Below are 14,713 nucleotides of genomic sequence, written 5' to 3' on the forward strand. Positions count from 1 at the left end.
AATTTTAAATTGAAATTTTAAATTTGAATTTTGAATTCTGAATTGTGGCATGCAACTCAATTAATGTTGAGCTACTTTCTGCATTGGATTGGTTAAAAAATTTAAAAGATACATCTGCTTCTCTGTATTCTATGCGAACGCGGGACGACATTGTTGCTTCTGATTTTTTTCTTTTTTTGCTGCTGCCAAATATCAGCTGTTTGCACATTGCTTCCTCAACCAAATAGCTTCTTCCTTCTCTCTTTTTTCGTCTTACCAAAAATATGTTTTCAAAATATGATTTTCTGAAGGATGTCAATCCTGCCAAAGAGGATTGGAGGATTAAGGTGAAGGTGGTTCGTGCTTGGAAAGTTCCTAACTTTCAGCGTAGAGATTTTGACAACAATGTTGAAATTGTTTTATTGGATGAACATGTAGTTGTATGCGTTTTTTAAATCTTCCATCTTTGCATTTTTTAAATCTTCCATCTTTGTTTTGATCATTTTAATTAACGTTATTGATGTGAGTTGGCTGCGTTCTTTTGTAGGGTGGTAGGATCCACGCCACTGTCAAAGGTTATTTGCCGATGCGGAAGAAAATCCACGAAGGAGAGTGCTATTTTATAAAAAAATTTGGAGTTGGATTTAATAGCGATGTGTTCAGGCCAACCAAGCATCAGTATCGTTTGTCTTTCAATTTGAGGACTGATCTTAAATCAATTGTTGATTCTAATATTTCTGCGAGTGAATTTGATTTTGTTCATTATGATATCATTGAGAAAGAAACATCTGACTCTCCTTATTTAGTGGGTAATATATTTTTCCTAACTGTTTTTCATTTTTTAATTTTTGCATTTTTTTACGAACTCTTTGTTGCCCTCTTTTTTTTGTAGACGTCATTGGTTTAATCTCAGGAATTGAGGAAGTTTGTGAACATGTGGTGTCTGGTAGGAAAACGAAAATGGTTGTGTTGGAGCTTGACAACCTGAGGTATTTAAAATTGTAGATTTAAAAAAATTAATTTTGTCAAGCTCTGTTAACTTATATTTTTCGTGTATTACCGTTGTTCTTGCTACAACTCATATGAAGGGGTCACAAGCTGGAGTGCACTTTGTGGGAGCATTATGTGGATGAGGTCCAATCTGTTTTGGCAAACAGCGACACTCCTCATAACGTCATGATAGTCCAGCTAGGCAGGATAAAATGTTTTAGGGGTATGATTTTTCCAAACAAAACGTTATTAGTATGATGCTTCTGTATTCAGTTTTATTCACATTATTTTATTTTTGACTTTTCGGTTTTTATTTGATATACTCAACTCGATAGGTAAGGTTGAGTTAACAAATACAAAATATACAACAAGTATTGTCATGAATTCGAAGATGCCAGAGATCGTTGAGTTCAAAAAAAGGTGTTTGTTATTCTTGAACTCATTTGACAATTTATTCGGTTAATCATTTATGGTGTTATGAATTTTTTCTTTATAGTCTTTCGGCTGATGGTGTGGAAAGTAGTCTGAGGATGACTCAGTTTTCTACTCAGTCCTCATATTCTTACGAAAATGATTTTCTGAAGGAGACTGAAAAGAAGTCTATCAGTGATGTGCTTTGTGGTAAGGTAAATATCGAATTTATGTTTTTTTCGCTTTTCTTGAATTATATCAAGTCTATATGAATGATGTGAACTGTTTGCCTGCAATTGCTATATTTAAGGTTACGACTTGCATCACGTATGAGACTATAAAATCTATTGACAACAAATCAACTGGTGGTACAAGTCTTGCAAAAAATGTCCATTTTCTGTTTGTGAGGATTTTGAGAAGTGGTACTGTAAGAACTGCCAAAAACATTGGGAAGATTATTATCCGAGGTAATATATTGTTCTTGGTTTTTAATTTGTCTTTAATCTGTATGCTTAATATTTTTTTTTCTGATATACAATTTTGCAAAACGATAGATTTAGTGTTTAGGTAAGAGTTGTGGATAACACGGATTCCACATCATTTCTTCTGTTTGATCGCGACTGTGTGTCATTGTTGGGGATGAGTGCTGGTGAATTGCGCGAGCTGCATTTCAAGAGGGTTTGTATTATCATTGCTATGAAATATTGAAAATGTATATTTTGAAGTAGAGTGCACTTTGTTCGCGCTGTAGTTGTTATATTTTTTTTCCCTGTTTAATTGATCATCTTTTTTTTTTCTTTTTCTGTAGGGTGCGGATTTGGATCAATTTCCAGAAGAGTTAAATGTTCTGAACGAGAAGCCGATGTTGTTCAACCTAAATATCAAGCAAACGGATTTTTCAAGAGCAATAGTGAAGTCACGTTTTTTTGTTGGAGTTACATCTTGAAATGTTGAAATCGTTTTTTTTTTCTTTGTCTGTAGTGAAGTCACGTTTTCTTGCCTCGCATCACCAGTGAATCGTTGCTTGATATGCATAATCGATTAGTGGTTGATGAATTTAATGTTTGAATTAAATAAATATTAATTAATTTAAAAATCAAAATAAAAATCAATGAAAAATTAAGTTGACCATTTTGTGGTGGCAGACAACTCATTCAATGTCCCACTGATTTGTGTATTGGAATTACTCAGCTCTTTTAAATGCTTTCTACGTTGGAATTACTCAGATCTTTTAAAATTCGAATTTTGAATTGATTTCAAATTTTGGATTCCAATTTTAATTTTAAATTGTAATGGTGGGAAAAGATTTGGAAAGTTTTTGGTGGCACACAACTCATTTAATCTCTGACTGCTTTTCTTTTGTTGCTTGCGTCTATAAAAAGGAACATTTTTTTTTCTATGATGTTATATTATATCTGTCTATTTTTCATGGGTAATTGTTAGCCCTATTAATGTTGCATACAAAAAATATTGTAAAATAACAAAATTATTTATATTGTAAAATAAATTCAAAATTTGGAAATAAATTAAATAGAAAATTACGTGAATAATTTTTTATGATAGACAACTCATTCAATGTTCCACAGCATTCTACATTGGAATTTCCAAATTAATAATAACTAAACTCTTCTAAATTTTGAATTTATGTTTAAATTTGAATTTTGAATTTGAATTTTTAACTTGGTAATGGTGGAAAACTTTTGGAATTTTTTTTGTGGCAGACAGCTCCTTTAATGTCCCACTACTTTTTTTGTTGTTGTATATTATAAGTAAAAAATACCTCTACTTTTCTTTTGTTGTATATCCCACTATTTTTTCATTGGTAATTGTTAGCCCTATTAATGTTGCAAAAACAAAATTAAAAAAATATTGTAAACCAACAAAATTATTTATATTGTACTATAAATTCGAAATTTAGAAATAAATTAAGTGAAAAATTATGTGAACAATTTTTTGTGGCAGACAACTCATTCAATCTCCAACTGCATTCTACATTGGAATTTTCAAATTAATAATAACTCAACTCTTCTAAATTTTGAATTTATGTTTAAATTTGATTTTTGAATTTGATTTTTTAACTTTGTAATGGTGAGAAAACTTTTGGAAAATATTTGGTGGCAGTCAGCTCATTTAATGTCCCACTACTTTTCTTTTGTTGTATATTATGAGTAAAAAAGACCTCTATTTTTTTGTATATCCCACTATTTTTTGCATGGATAATTGTTATCCCTATTAATGCTGCATAAAAAAACAAAAATATTAAAAAAATATTGTAAAATGACAAAATTATTTATATTATAAAATAACTTCAAAATTTTGAAATAAATTAAATGGAAAATTTTGTGAATAATTTTTGGTTGCAGACAACTCATTCTATGTCCATTGCATTCTACATTGAAATTTCCAAATTAATAATAACTCAACTCTTTTAAATTTTGAATTTATGTTTAAATTTGAATTTTGAATTTGAATTATTAACTTTGTAATGGTGGGAAAAATTTTGGAAATTTTTGTGTTAGACAGCTCATTTAATGTCCCACTACTTTTTTGTTATTGTATATTATGAGTAAAAAAGACCTCTACTTTTCTTTAGTTGTATATCCCACTATTTTTTCATGGGTAATTGTTAGCCCTATTAATGTTGCAAAAAAAAAACATTAAAAAAAATATTGTAAAATAAAAAAATTATTTATATTGTAAAATAAATTCGAAATTTGGAAATAAATTAAGTGAAAAATTATGTGAACAATTATTGTATATTTGAGTAAAAAAGACCTCTATTTTTTTGTATATCCCAATGCATGGATAATTGTTATCCCTATTAATGCTGCATAAAAAAACAAAAATATTAAAAAAATATTGTAAAATGACAATATTTATATTATAAAATAACTTCAAAATTTTGAAATAAATTAAATGGAAAATTTTGTGAATAATTTTTGGTTGCAGACAACTCATTCTATGTCCATTGCATTCTACATTGAAATTTCCAAATTAATAATAACTCAACTCTTTTAAATTTTGAATTTATGTTTAAATTTGAATTTTGAATTTGAATTATTAACTTTGTAATGGTGGGAAAAATTTTGGAAATTTTTGTGTTAGACAGCTCATTTAATGTCCCACTACTTTTTTGTTGTTGTATATTATGAGTAAAAAAGACCTCTACTTTTCTTTAGTTGTATATCCCACTATTTTTTCATGGGTAATTGTTAGCCCTATTAATGTTGCAAAAAAAAAACATTAAAAAAAATATTGTAAAATAAAAAAATTATTTATATTGTAAAATAAATTCGAAATTTGGAAATAAATTAAGTGAAAAATTATGTGAACAATTTTTGGTAGCAGACAACTCATTCAATCTCCTACTGCATTCTACATTGGAATTTCCAAATTAATAATAACTCAACTCTTCTAAATTTCGAATTTATGTTTAAATTTGAATTTTGAATTTGATTTTTTAACTTTGTAATGGTGGAAAAACTTTTGAAAAATATTTGGTGGCAGACTGCTCATTTAATGTCCCACTACTTTTCTTTTGTTGTATATTATGAGTAAAAAAGACCTCTACTTTTCTTTTGTTGTATATCCCACTATTTTTTGCATGGATAATTATTAACCCTATTAATACTGCATAAAAAAACAAAAACATAAAAAAATATTGTAAAATAAAAAAATTATTTATATTGTAAAATAAATTTGAAATTTGGAAAAAAATTAAATGGAAAATTATGTGAACTTGATATGTGGGAAAAAAGTTCAGCATTTAATATTTATGTAGTGGGAAAAGATATATATAATAAAATTTAATTTAATATAAAATTATAGATTAAATAATAAAATATTTAAAATTATAAAAATACATTTATTGTCGATAAAAATTATTTAAAAATTCAAATTTAAATTAAAAAATAAGAAATGGCATAATTTATACTTTACAAAAAATAAATTAAAATTTTAACATAAATTTTTTAAATATACATGTATAACCAATTAAAAAAATATACATGTATTTTTTTAAAAAAATATTTAACATAAAATTTTTAAATTTACATGTATAACCAATTAAAAAATGTATAAAAATCATAAATTTAAATAGAAAAAATTGTATAAAAAAATATGTATAATTAATATAAATTTTTTTAAATTTTATATCTAAATAAAAATAACGTCTGTCATTTTGTTAAAAAAAAAATTATTAAAATTTATGAACTATAAAAATGAAAAATTTAATTTAGTACATAAGAAAAAAATTAAACTTTCATTTTTTATTGCAAGAGTGTAATTAACATAAATACTTGCAAAAAATAATTATTTACATAAAATGCTGACAGTTAGAGGTGAAAAACTGGGCTCGGCCGGCTGGCCCACCAATATATTTTTATAATTCTATTGAAATTTTATTTTTCTTCTTTTATAATTAAATTACTAATTCTAATTTCAATTTTTGTAAATACAAATTTGTGAAATTCCAAAGACTAACGACACTAATCCTTGCAAAAAAAAATTATTTATATAAAATGCTGACAAATAGAGGTGGAAAACTGGGCTCGGCGCGGAGGGTCGGTGTAAGAACCTGCACCGTTAATTAAGGAAATTAATTAATTAAATATGAGAATTAGAAAATAATTCCATAATTGACCCTAATAATTATATGAGGCTCTAATAATTATAGTAAGTGATTAAGAATGCTGAAAGTCTCTTTTCTGACGAAAAGTGCAGATACCGGTTATGCTACCCAGTATAAATGCGTACCGGTGAAGTATTCCGGAAAATTATAATAAGTGCATGATAATTACTAGAATAATATGTAGGACTTGTAAAACAAGTTTCAAGTCAAAATAATGAGAACTGGTGCCAGAACTGATACTGGCTATGGAAAAGCGCGTACCGAAAAGGTGCTCCGAAAAATAAAATAAAAATATAATAATTCTTGTAAAATTGAGTAGGTTTAGATTCCAAAGTTTGAGATTAAAATGATAAGCGTAGCTATTTATGCTAATACTGCGCGTTAAATGCTTAAGTGGCTATATATACACTCATTAAGTGGGCACAAAACCCTAGAACCTCATTCCTACGTGAACACCTTTGGGGGCTGATCAGCTTACACTATTCCATTGCTGACTTGGTGCTTCTTTGGCTTGTCTTCACCATTTTTTCATGAGAAACCACCAAATGATCATCTTTTCTCTTGATTCTTCCTTGTAAACACCTTGTGGTTGTGTTGGGGTTGTGTGAGAGGCTTGGTTTATGAGTTGGTGGGTTTTTTTGGGGTGCTTTTGGTGCTGACTTTGGAGGTTGGGGTTGTTGAGCCATTGTAGTGGCATTTTGAGCTCCACGGAGCTTCCTTTGTGAAGAAAGGGCCAAGCTTTGTTGGCATTTTCATTTTGTGTTCAAGTCAGAATCTTTGAGCCTTGTTGGAGAGCTCCAAGGGCCTTCTTGTTGCTGAGTTTGAACCTCCATTGGTATACCTTGAACTTTCCTTTAAATTTTCTTGAAAATAGCTTGTTTTTGGTTATGAAATGAGTTAACTTTAATCATTCAAGCTTAAGGTTGTTAATCTAAGTCTAAAATATGGTATTGAACTTCTGTTTTGGGTCAAAACCGGACCTTGGGTCATGGGGTGGCAATTTGGCTTCGGATTATGCAGAAAAAATCTGCATAATACTGTTCTGCCCGCGTGGTAATCGATTACTTTTGATTGGTAATCGGTTACCATGTGTGGTAATCGATTACCTTGCTGGTGGTAATCGATTACCATGTGCAGTAATCGATTACCAGCCCTTGGTAATCGATTACCATCTGTTAAAATGACTAGAAACCAGTTTTGTACAAATGTGACAGCAACGACCTAGTTTAGTAAAATTGAGATATATCGAGCTACAGAGCTCCAAATTGAGTGGGGTTTGGACCTATGTGAAGCTAACACATAGGGATACAACTCTGTAAAATTTCATAGCCATTGGATAAGTTGTTTGGTCGTAGTATTGGTTTGAAGTCGAGACTTGATTGCTGGAAATTCAGTTTGCAGCAGTCACTTTGCGAAAATCATAACCGGAGTTATACAACTCCGATTGAGACATAAAGTATATTGTTGGAAACCTCAAGATGTCTAGTTTAACATTGTAAATATTATAATATGAATATTGATATAATTGTTGGCCTAAAATAGATTGTGATCCTGCTGTGTTTGGACTTTGAGTTTGTACGGGCTCTTGGCTTGGATAGCTAGTTTGCAAGGTAAGCTTTCGTGTCCTCGGTTTAGCCATGTTGTGGTTCCACTATATCCCATGGGGGTATGGTTATATGCATGCTGTGTTACATGCTTTTGATGTTTTGAAAATGCTGTTGAGAGGTTATATGCAAGTGCCTTTATGATATGCATGTGGTGTTCCACCTATACGGTAAGCCTGAGTATGTGGTACATACAAGATGGTGAGGCTGTGGGTGAGGTGCAAGCGATGTTTCTTGTACTACATGTAGGTATAGACGTATTCTTACATTTCTCTGGCCAGTAGAATAGTGATAAACACACATGGCATGAAATATCTGTTGCACTGCATAGTTTTGAGAACTTATATTGATAAAATGCTTTTAGAACTTATATTGCACATGTAAGTGAGCTTGGGGTGGAAGATCCTTGAGGACCCCTTGTCTTACTGAGATTTCTGGTTTAGAGATCTCACCCACGTTTGGGGAATGCTTATTTCAGGTTCAGGTAATGTTGAGACCTCAGGCGGCAGGAGGCCGGAGCTGAGTTAGATATTGATGATATTATATGCTGACTTGTTGGATGCTGGTTATGCATGCTGCTTTTATGCTTTTAGCTTCAGTTTATGATTTGGATTATCATGTTGAGACGCTGTTGATTTGGTGAGCATGGGGATTGCCCATGACACATAGTCTTGTTTATGTCTTGTTTTAGTTGGAGTTGTAATAATATATTAGGATATTGTTCGGACTACTTGATGTAGATCCGTGACTTAGATACTCACTTTATATTTATATATTGAGGTATTTCAGTTAGTTGTTTTGCAATTTACATACAGGTATTGGTTTTTATGAAATTTATTAAGTAATCAAGATGATAATTGATAATGACGTCATAATTGAAAAGAAAAAAAATATTCCGCATTTTTAATTAAGCACCGCTTAATACGATGTAATGTTAATATTCCGGGTATACACGGGGTGTTACAGCCGGCCCGCCAATATATTTTTATAATTCAATTGAAATTTTTTCCTTCTTCTTTTATTGTTAAATTACTAAATCTAATTTCAATTTTTGTAAATATAAATTTGTGAAATTCCAAAGACTAACGACACTAATCCTTGCAAAAAAAATAATTATTTATTATTATTTTATGAATTTGATTGTAGTAAATGAAAGTTCATCTCTGAGATAAAATATAAAAACCTAGACACAACTATAAAAACATTTTTTGTGGATAAACATAAAAACCTTTTTTGTGGATAAACATAAAAACCTTTTACATGCTGATAGTTAGAGGTGGCAAACTCCGGGCTGGCCCACCAATACATTTTTATAATTAAATTAAAATTTCATCCTTCTTCTTTTTTAATTAAATTCTTAAATCTGATTTTAATTTTTGTAAATACAAATTTGTAATATTCCAAATACTAACAACACAAATTCTTGCAAATACTAATAATTTATTATTATTTTTTAAATGTGAATGCAATAAATGAAAGTCTATCTCAAAGATTAGTGTAGTTGCTTTGATTCTGTTTATATGCATTTGTTGCAATGTAAGCAAAAAATAAGACTTATATATGCTTATTTGATTAAGTTGCCTTCAAATCCCGTTCAGACAACATTTTTTTTGTGCTTAAAAAAATTTAATCCAATCTTTTTTTTTGCTGATACTATGGCTTTTGGGTGTTAACATATTAGTGTTACTTATTTAATGAGTTTTTGCCTTCTGTATCGTAGGCACAAGGAACGAAAATCACACAGGAAATGACATATTTAGTAAGTGTTGAACTCATCCCTCCAATGATTGTTACGAAATGACACTGAATGAATAGCATTTTCATATTATAGGTAAAAGCTGATATTTTAAATCCATATTTGGTGTTATTGTTAGCTTGATTTTGTTGATGAATGTTATAGTTAGCAATGATTTGTATGCATTTTTCTTTTTATATCCCTTCCTCATGTTAACATGGTGTATTATAACGTATTATGGTGTATTATGATGTAGTTGTATGCAAAATTAATTATCCCTCTGAATAGAAGATTTTTGTTTGTGGTTGATATTTGCAAAGTTCTGTGTTAATGCTATAATTTTTTTCACCTGAAATATAGAACAAAATAGCAACACAATTTTTTGTAAGTATAAGGTTTACATTGCGATTAACCAACCACGGCAGACGACAAAAAATTTGATCTTTTTCTCCTGTGCACTAGTTTAATTCTCAATCTGACTTTACACATTAGTTTACAATATTTTTGTGGTAATATTTTCACATTTACTTTCACTTTTTGAGTAACTTTATTTACCTGCAATTTTACTTCTTAACTGTCATTTTAACTCTTTTTTCACCACAGGTGACTTTTTTTTTTTTTTTTTCTACTTTCCTTATAATTATTCTTCAATATTATAATTAAAATCATTAATTCATAATTAAATTCACAATTACATGGAGGGCTTGCATTATTATAGTATATGATTTGGTGCCGTTGGTCGTAAGAGAAACCGGGGACAAAGACTTTCACTGAGCAAAATAACTACAAAAAAACAGGCATTTAGCGACGGTTCATTTTTGGTATACGCGACGGTTACAACCGCCCCTAATTGCAAAAATGCATTTAGCGACGGTTGTAACCGTCGCGTATACCAAAAATGAACCGCCGCAAAATGCCTGTTTTTTGTAGTGTTACAATTGATACATGACCATCAACTGAAGACAATAATTTCTGCAAGTTGCAAGAGATTTCAATTTCTTGTTTATTTCTTAATACATAAAAAGCTTTACATCATCTCTGGAACAACATAATGTTCCTTATACAAGATTGCATAGAAATGATGGTACATGGATGGTGTAACATTTTCATTTTTTGAGGATTAGATTCAATTCTCACAAGTAATTCTATCCATCGTGGGATTTTGTGAGACCGTCACTTTGATGATAGACATTTTTGCTATTAGATTAATCCTTCAAGCATGAAATCCTATCCAAAATGCATGGCCTCCATTTCTTCAGGCTTGAACACAAGAGTTGCTTGCAGTATTTGGCCCTGCCTGCTGGTCCATCTGAAATGGTTACAAAGATCATGGCTCGATCAACCTAGGCAACCGGGTATTGATTACTCGTGCTTTCAAGCTGTTGTGATCTGCTATGGACTGTCACTTAGTTTAAGTGGTTTTGCATTTGTTATTGCATGCTTCTGGCAGATGAACCTGCTTGTTTGCTGTTATGGTTCTAAATTTCCAATTGAGAAGTGACACTGAAAAAGATGTCTTCTCTGCAAGGAATAGTGAGACCACCCATTGGGTGATTATATCCAAATTCTTCCTCAACTTTGCTAAGCAATTGCTGAAAAGCAGGTTCATGCAAGTAAGATATAGGAACCACAAATCTCTTCTTTTTCTCTTCTCCAACATATACCGCAAAATACCCTTTTGGTATGTTAGCAGACACTCTTTTTCCGCTTAAAAGTGAGCGGCAGAGGATATGCTTGGCATGCATTATTGAGGGCAAACGAATGGCCATTGTTTTTTCAGAGAAGTTGATAACTATTTTGGAGAAGAAAGGAATTGTAGATGGACAATGTGAAAACTTGATGGAGGATCTTGGGATGTTGCGGGTGTATATAAAGAGATAAATTTGCGTAACAAATATTTCGAAATAAGAAATAAGAGGTGTGGAGGCAACAACACCAAAATTGGTGGGATATTAGCATTTGATGGATCACATGGTTCTGTCGTTCAATGCTTTGTCAAGAACTTGATTGTGATTATTGAGACTAGATATATATATTACGACATGTGCCCGACAATTTTTGTAAGAGATGGAATGCACAGGACCCCATGTTATATTAAGCTCGGTACATTATTTGTGAAATAGGAACTTCCCACTCGTCAAGGGAAACATATAGACTATTTCGTAGACAGGACAAAAGATTTTAATTACTGATTTTTTTTTTTCTTTCTTTATCTCTCTCTATTTTCTTGTCTCTTAATGAACAGTGGTTATATTATAGATAGGTTTGGCATTCTTATTAAATAACACCAAACTATTTGATTACAAAAGTGGATAAGGCGAAACAACTGGGATCTTCTCTCACATATATTGAGATGGGGCCTTAATTTATACAGCTCACTGATTGAGAAATGAGAAGCAACGTAGATACATGTCTCGTGACACTGTTGAATAATGTATTTCAACATATTGTTATTTGGCTTGTACCAAGTGTTGTCCGTCTTCCTGTTGAATAATGTTTTTGGTAATCATTTGCCTTATGAGTTTTTCAGAATGGATGAGAAAGACTGGTTTAGGAGAAGTATTTGCAGGGGTGGGAACAGAAATGGAGTTTCTGAATGGCTAGATATTTTTATTCCAACATGTTGGCATCTCTGGTTTTGGCGTAATCAGGAAGCTCATGATGCAGAATTTCGAAGGCCAATTAGGGGAAAGCTGGTCATTTATGATTACATTTCACAGATTTGTGTAGCTAGAGGAAGAATGAAGAAGAATAATGGTAATAATCCAGCTGATATATAATTATGGGGTGACAAGCTCCTGAAGAAGGGTGGGTAAAGGTCAATACAGATGGGGCATATTCTTATATTAGAAAATCTGCTAGTTGTGGGGGCCTTGTTAGAGACCATAATGGTATGTTCCTTGGTGGTTTCAAACAAAATCTTGGCTGTAGTAATCCTCTGGATGCAGAGTTATGGGGAGTATTGAAAGACTTGGAATTTGTTTGGAGTTCAGGTTTCAGAAGGATTATAGTGGAGTGTGACTCCTTGAATGCTATTTCTCTCATTTACAACAATGATTCTAATTCTAGAAGTCCTCAAGTTATAGACCAGATTTGTAAGTGGCTGTCACAAGATTGGATAGTGCATTGCAATCAGTGGCGGATCCAGGAAATTAACGAAGGGTGGGCACTTAATATATAAGTTCAAGTACATATAGATCTGGGTCTAGTCTGGAACGTGACTTGTGAGTAGCTGCCGGCTGTCTGGGTCTGGTTTAGATCTAGATATGGACGAATTGCGACTCAACTGGACTAACGATGGAGGAAGAAACAAATTGTAACATCTCCGTCTCGAGCCGGTTCAATTAACATGAATATGATACTAACAGAAACAACGAAAGACTTAACTTACGAAAATGCGAGCTAACTTTTTCTTTTTCTTTTTAAATTCTTATTCGGCGTAAACGAAAAAATGGACAGAGTAATCTCTGTAAATCGGACAACTGGGGATTTTCCAATCCCACTCTCAAGAGTTCCTGATAGACAGTTTAAACAATATTTATATCCAGAAGTACCAGTCATGCAATTATAATCAAATGCCCATCTATGGGCGCATGCAGAACTTGGCTCAGTGTCGCTAATCTAACAGCATGCAATCCAATACATAAATATAACTGAATACTACATAGTCATATCAACATGTCTGAATACAAAAGTGTACATGCATCAAACTGAAGAACATGTACAAAACATATACAGGCCATATACAGAGTGAAAGATCAAACATCTTGATCCTCAAAATAGCTGAAATATAAACTACATCGATATACTCCAAAAAGGTAGTAGCCTACAGCCACTCAAAATACGGTCCGTCGAATGTCTCAGCCACGTGTCGCGTCCCTGCCTAATAAGGGCTCACCGGGAGTCTGGGAACCTGAAAATATGCCCCCAAAGAGGGGTGAGATTACAAATCTCAATAAGCTCCAGGTTTATAGAGAATTCTCCATACCCCTGGCTCACTCCTGCATGAAAGTCAGATACAGAGTATACAAATACAACATATAGCAGATATCATAACAGAACAGAGCATATCCATATCATATCAGAGGCGTGCACCGTCATTCCAAAGGGAGGACCCCAAGCGGAAATCAACGCACATGTTCCCAAGGGAGGACCCCAAGTGGAACTAGTAGAGGCGTGCGCCGTTATTCCTAAGGGATGACCCCAAGCGGAAATCAACGCACGTGTTCCTAAGGGAGGACCCCAAGCGGAACCAGAACATGTCAGAGGTGTACATCGTCAATCCTAGGGAAGCCCCAAGAAGACATCAGTGTACCATACATCATTACAGAAATCATATCAGAACAAATCATATCATGTTATCACATAGCTCTATATGAATGCATCTATACAAGGTATCATAATAATAGTCATAAAGTCCAACCATAGTTCACTAACCATGGCGGAGCACTCAAGCAGGAAAAGACTCCTTAAATATAGAGTTTACCTCTTGAAGCTTTACCAATACGCTTACTTGTTGCACAAGTTACTTATATCGCTTCAATAAAATTCCACTCCTTTTCAATCCCTACGCACAACTAGAGAAGAATTTACAACAAAATCAATAAATGATATTATGCCATGACCCTTTCATAAAGCATACATTTTATCGCTCCTTTTCGTTTCTTTATATTTTTGCCAATGCTATGCCAATACACAAGTCTAGACCACTTTATAACCGTTGATGTTCTTTAATTTAATCAAGTATTCCCTTAAGAATTTTCAACATAAATCATGCCATTTTACTTCAAAAGGTCGCGGACCTACCCTTAGGGAAATCAAGGTATTTTTCAACCATTTTTCAAGTCATTTAACTTCTTAACTTATCAATTTTGTACCTTGAATTACAACACATTTTATTAAAATAAAATGTAACAACATATACCTCTATACCACCCTCTAGGTCGAACACTATAAGGAAATAGGCAAGGGTTCTTTTCTTTTTTATTACATGTAACTTACATATACAATGTATGTTTCCATATTGTTCCAACTTAATGTTTGGACATCAAGTCCCTCACAACTCTCCATAGCCGAATCAAAGGGATCAAGACACAAAGGATTTTTTCCTACTTTAGCCTTCACACTAATTTACCAAATTCATACTCACTCCAACACCTTAGACCCTCTTAATATATCAAATAAAATTTTGCACAATGAACCCTACGTGACCCATCATGGCCGAACCGAGGGAGGTACCACACAAGGAATTTCTTTTTCATTTAACACATGTATACATGCTTAGTTTATATGCTTATATTCAAAACATCAAAAATCCATCATCAAATTTCCTTTTAAACTAATTTATTTCACACCCAACACATG

The 14,713-nt window shown here is 32.1% G+C and overlaps 2 protein-coding genes across 2 annotated transcripts; one reads left to right on the top strand and one right to left on the bottom strand.

Annotated features, from left to right (window-relative positions):
• The first annotated feature begins 263 nt into the window (after positions 1-263).
• Positions 264-2,326, top strand: LOC133284709 (uncharacterized). The gene is made up of 7 exons (XM_061481781.1): positions 264-413; positions 527-788; positions 872-968; positions 1,466-1,595; positions 1,691-1,807; positions 1,948-2,058; positions 2,189-2,326. The coding sequence occupies exons 1-7, from the start codon at positions 264-266 to the stop codon at positions 2,324-2,326; spliced, it is 1,005 nt and encodes a 334-aa protein (XP_061337765.1).
• Positions 2,327-10,703: 8,377 nt separating this feature from the next.
• On the bottom strand, positions 10,704-11,118 carry LOC133284705 (auxin-responsive protein SAUR21-like). The gene has a single exon (XM_061481778.1). It carries the CDS (start codon positions 11,116-11,118, stop codon positions 10,828-10,830), a length of 291 nt encoding a protein of 96 aa, XP_061337762.1. The 3' UTR covers positions 10,704-10,827.
• Positions 11,119-14,713: the final 3,595 nt, after the last annotated feature.

The sequence above is a fragment of the Gastrolobium bilobum genome, unplaced genomic scaffold, assembly GCF_033153095.1.
Source record: "Gastrolobium bilobum isolate Gb01-03AN ecotype WA unplaced genomic scaffold, APGP_CSIRO_Gbil_v1 utg41746, whole genome shotgun sequence".
Lineage (NCBI taxonomy): Eukaryota > Viridiplantae > Streptophyta > Magnoliopsida > Fabales > Fabaceae > Gastrolobium > Gastrolobium bilobum.

Bases quoted from the DNA above. Each gene is read 5' to 3' on its own strand.
- LOC133284705 (XM_061481778.1), bottom strand. From the start codon at position 11,118: ATGGCCATTCGTTTGCCCTCAATAATGCATGCCAAGCATATCCTCTGC.
- LOC133284709 (XM_061481781.1), top strand. From the start codon at position 264: ATGTTTTCAAAATATGATTTTCTGAAGGATGTCAATCCTGCCAAAGAG. The intron at 789-871 runs GTAATATATTTT...TTTTTTTTGTAG, and splicing joins TGACTCTCCTTATTTAGTGG to ACGTCATTGGTTTAATCTCA. The intron at 2,059-2,188 runs GTTTGTATTATC...CTTTTTCTGTAG, and splicing joins GCGAGCTGCATTTCAAGAGG to GGTGCGGATTTGGATCAATT.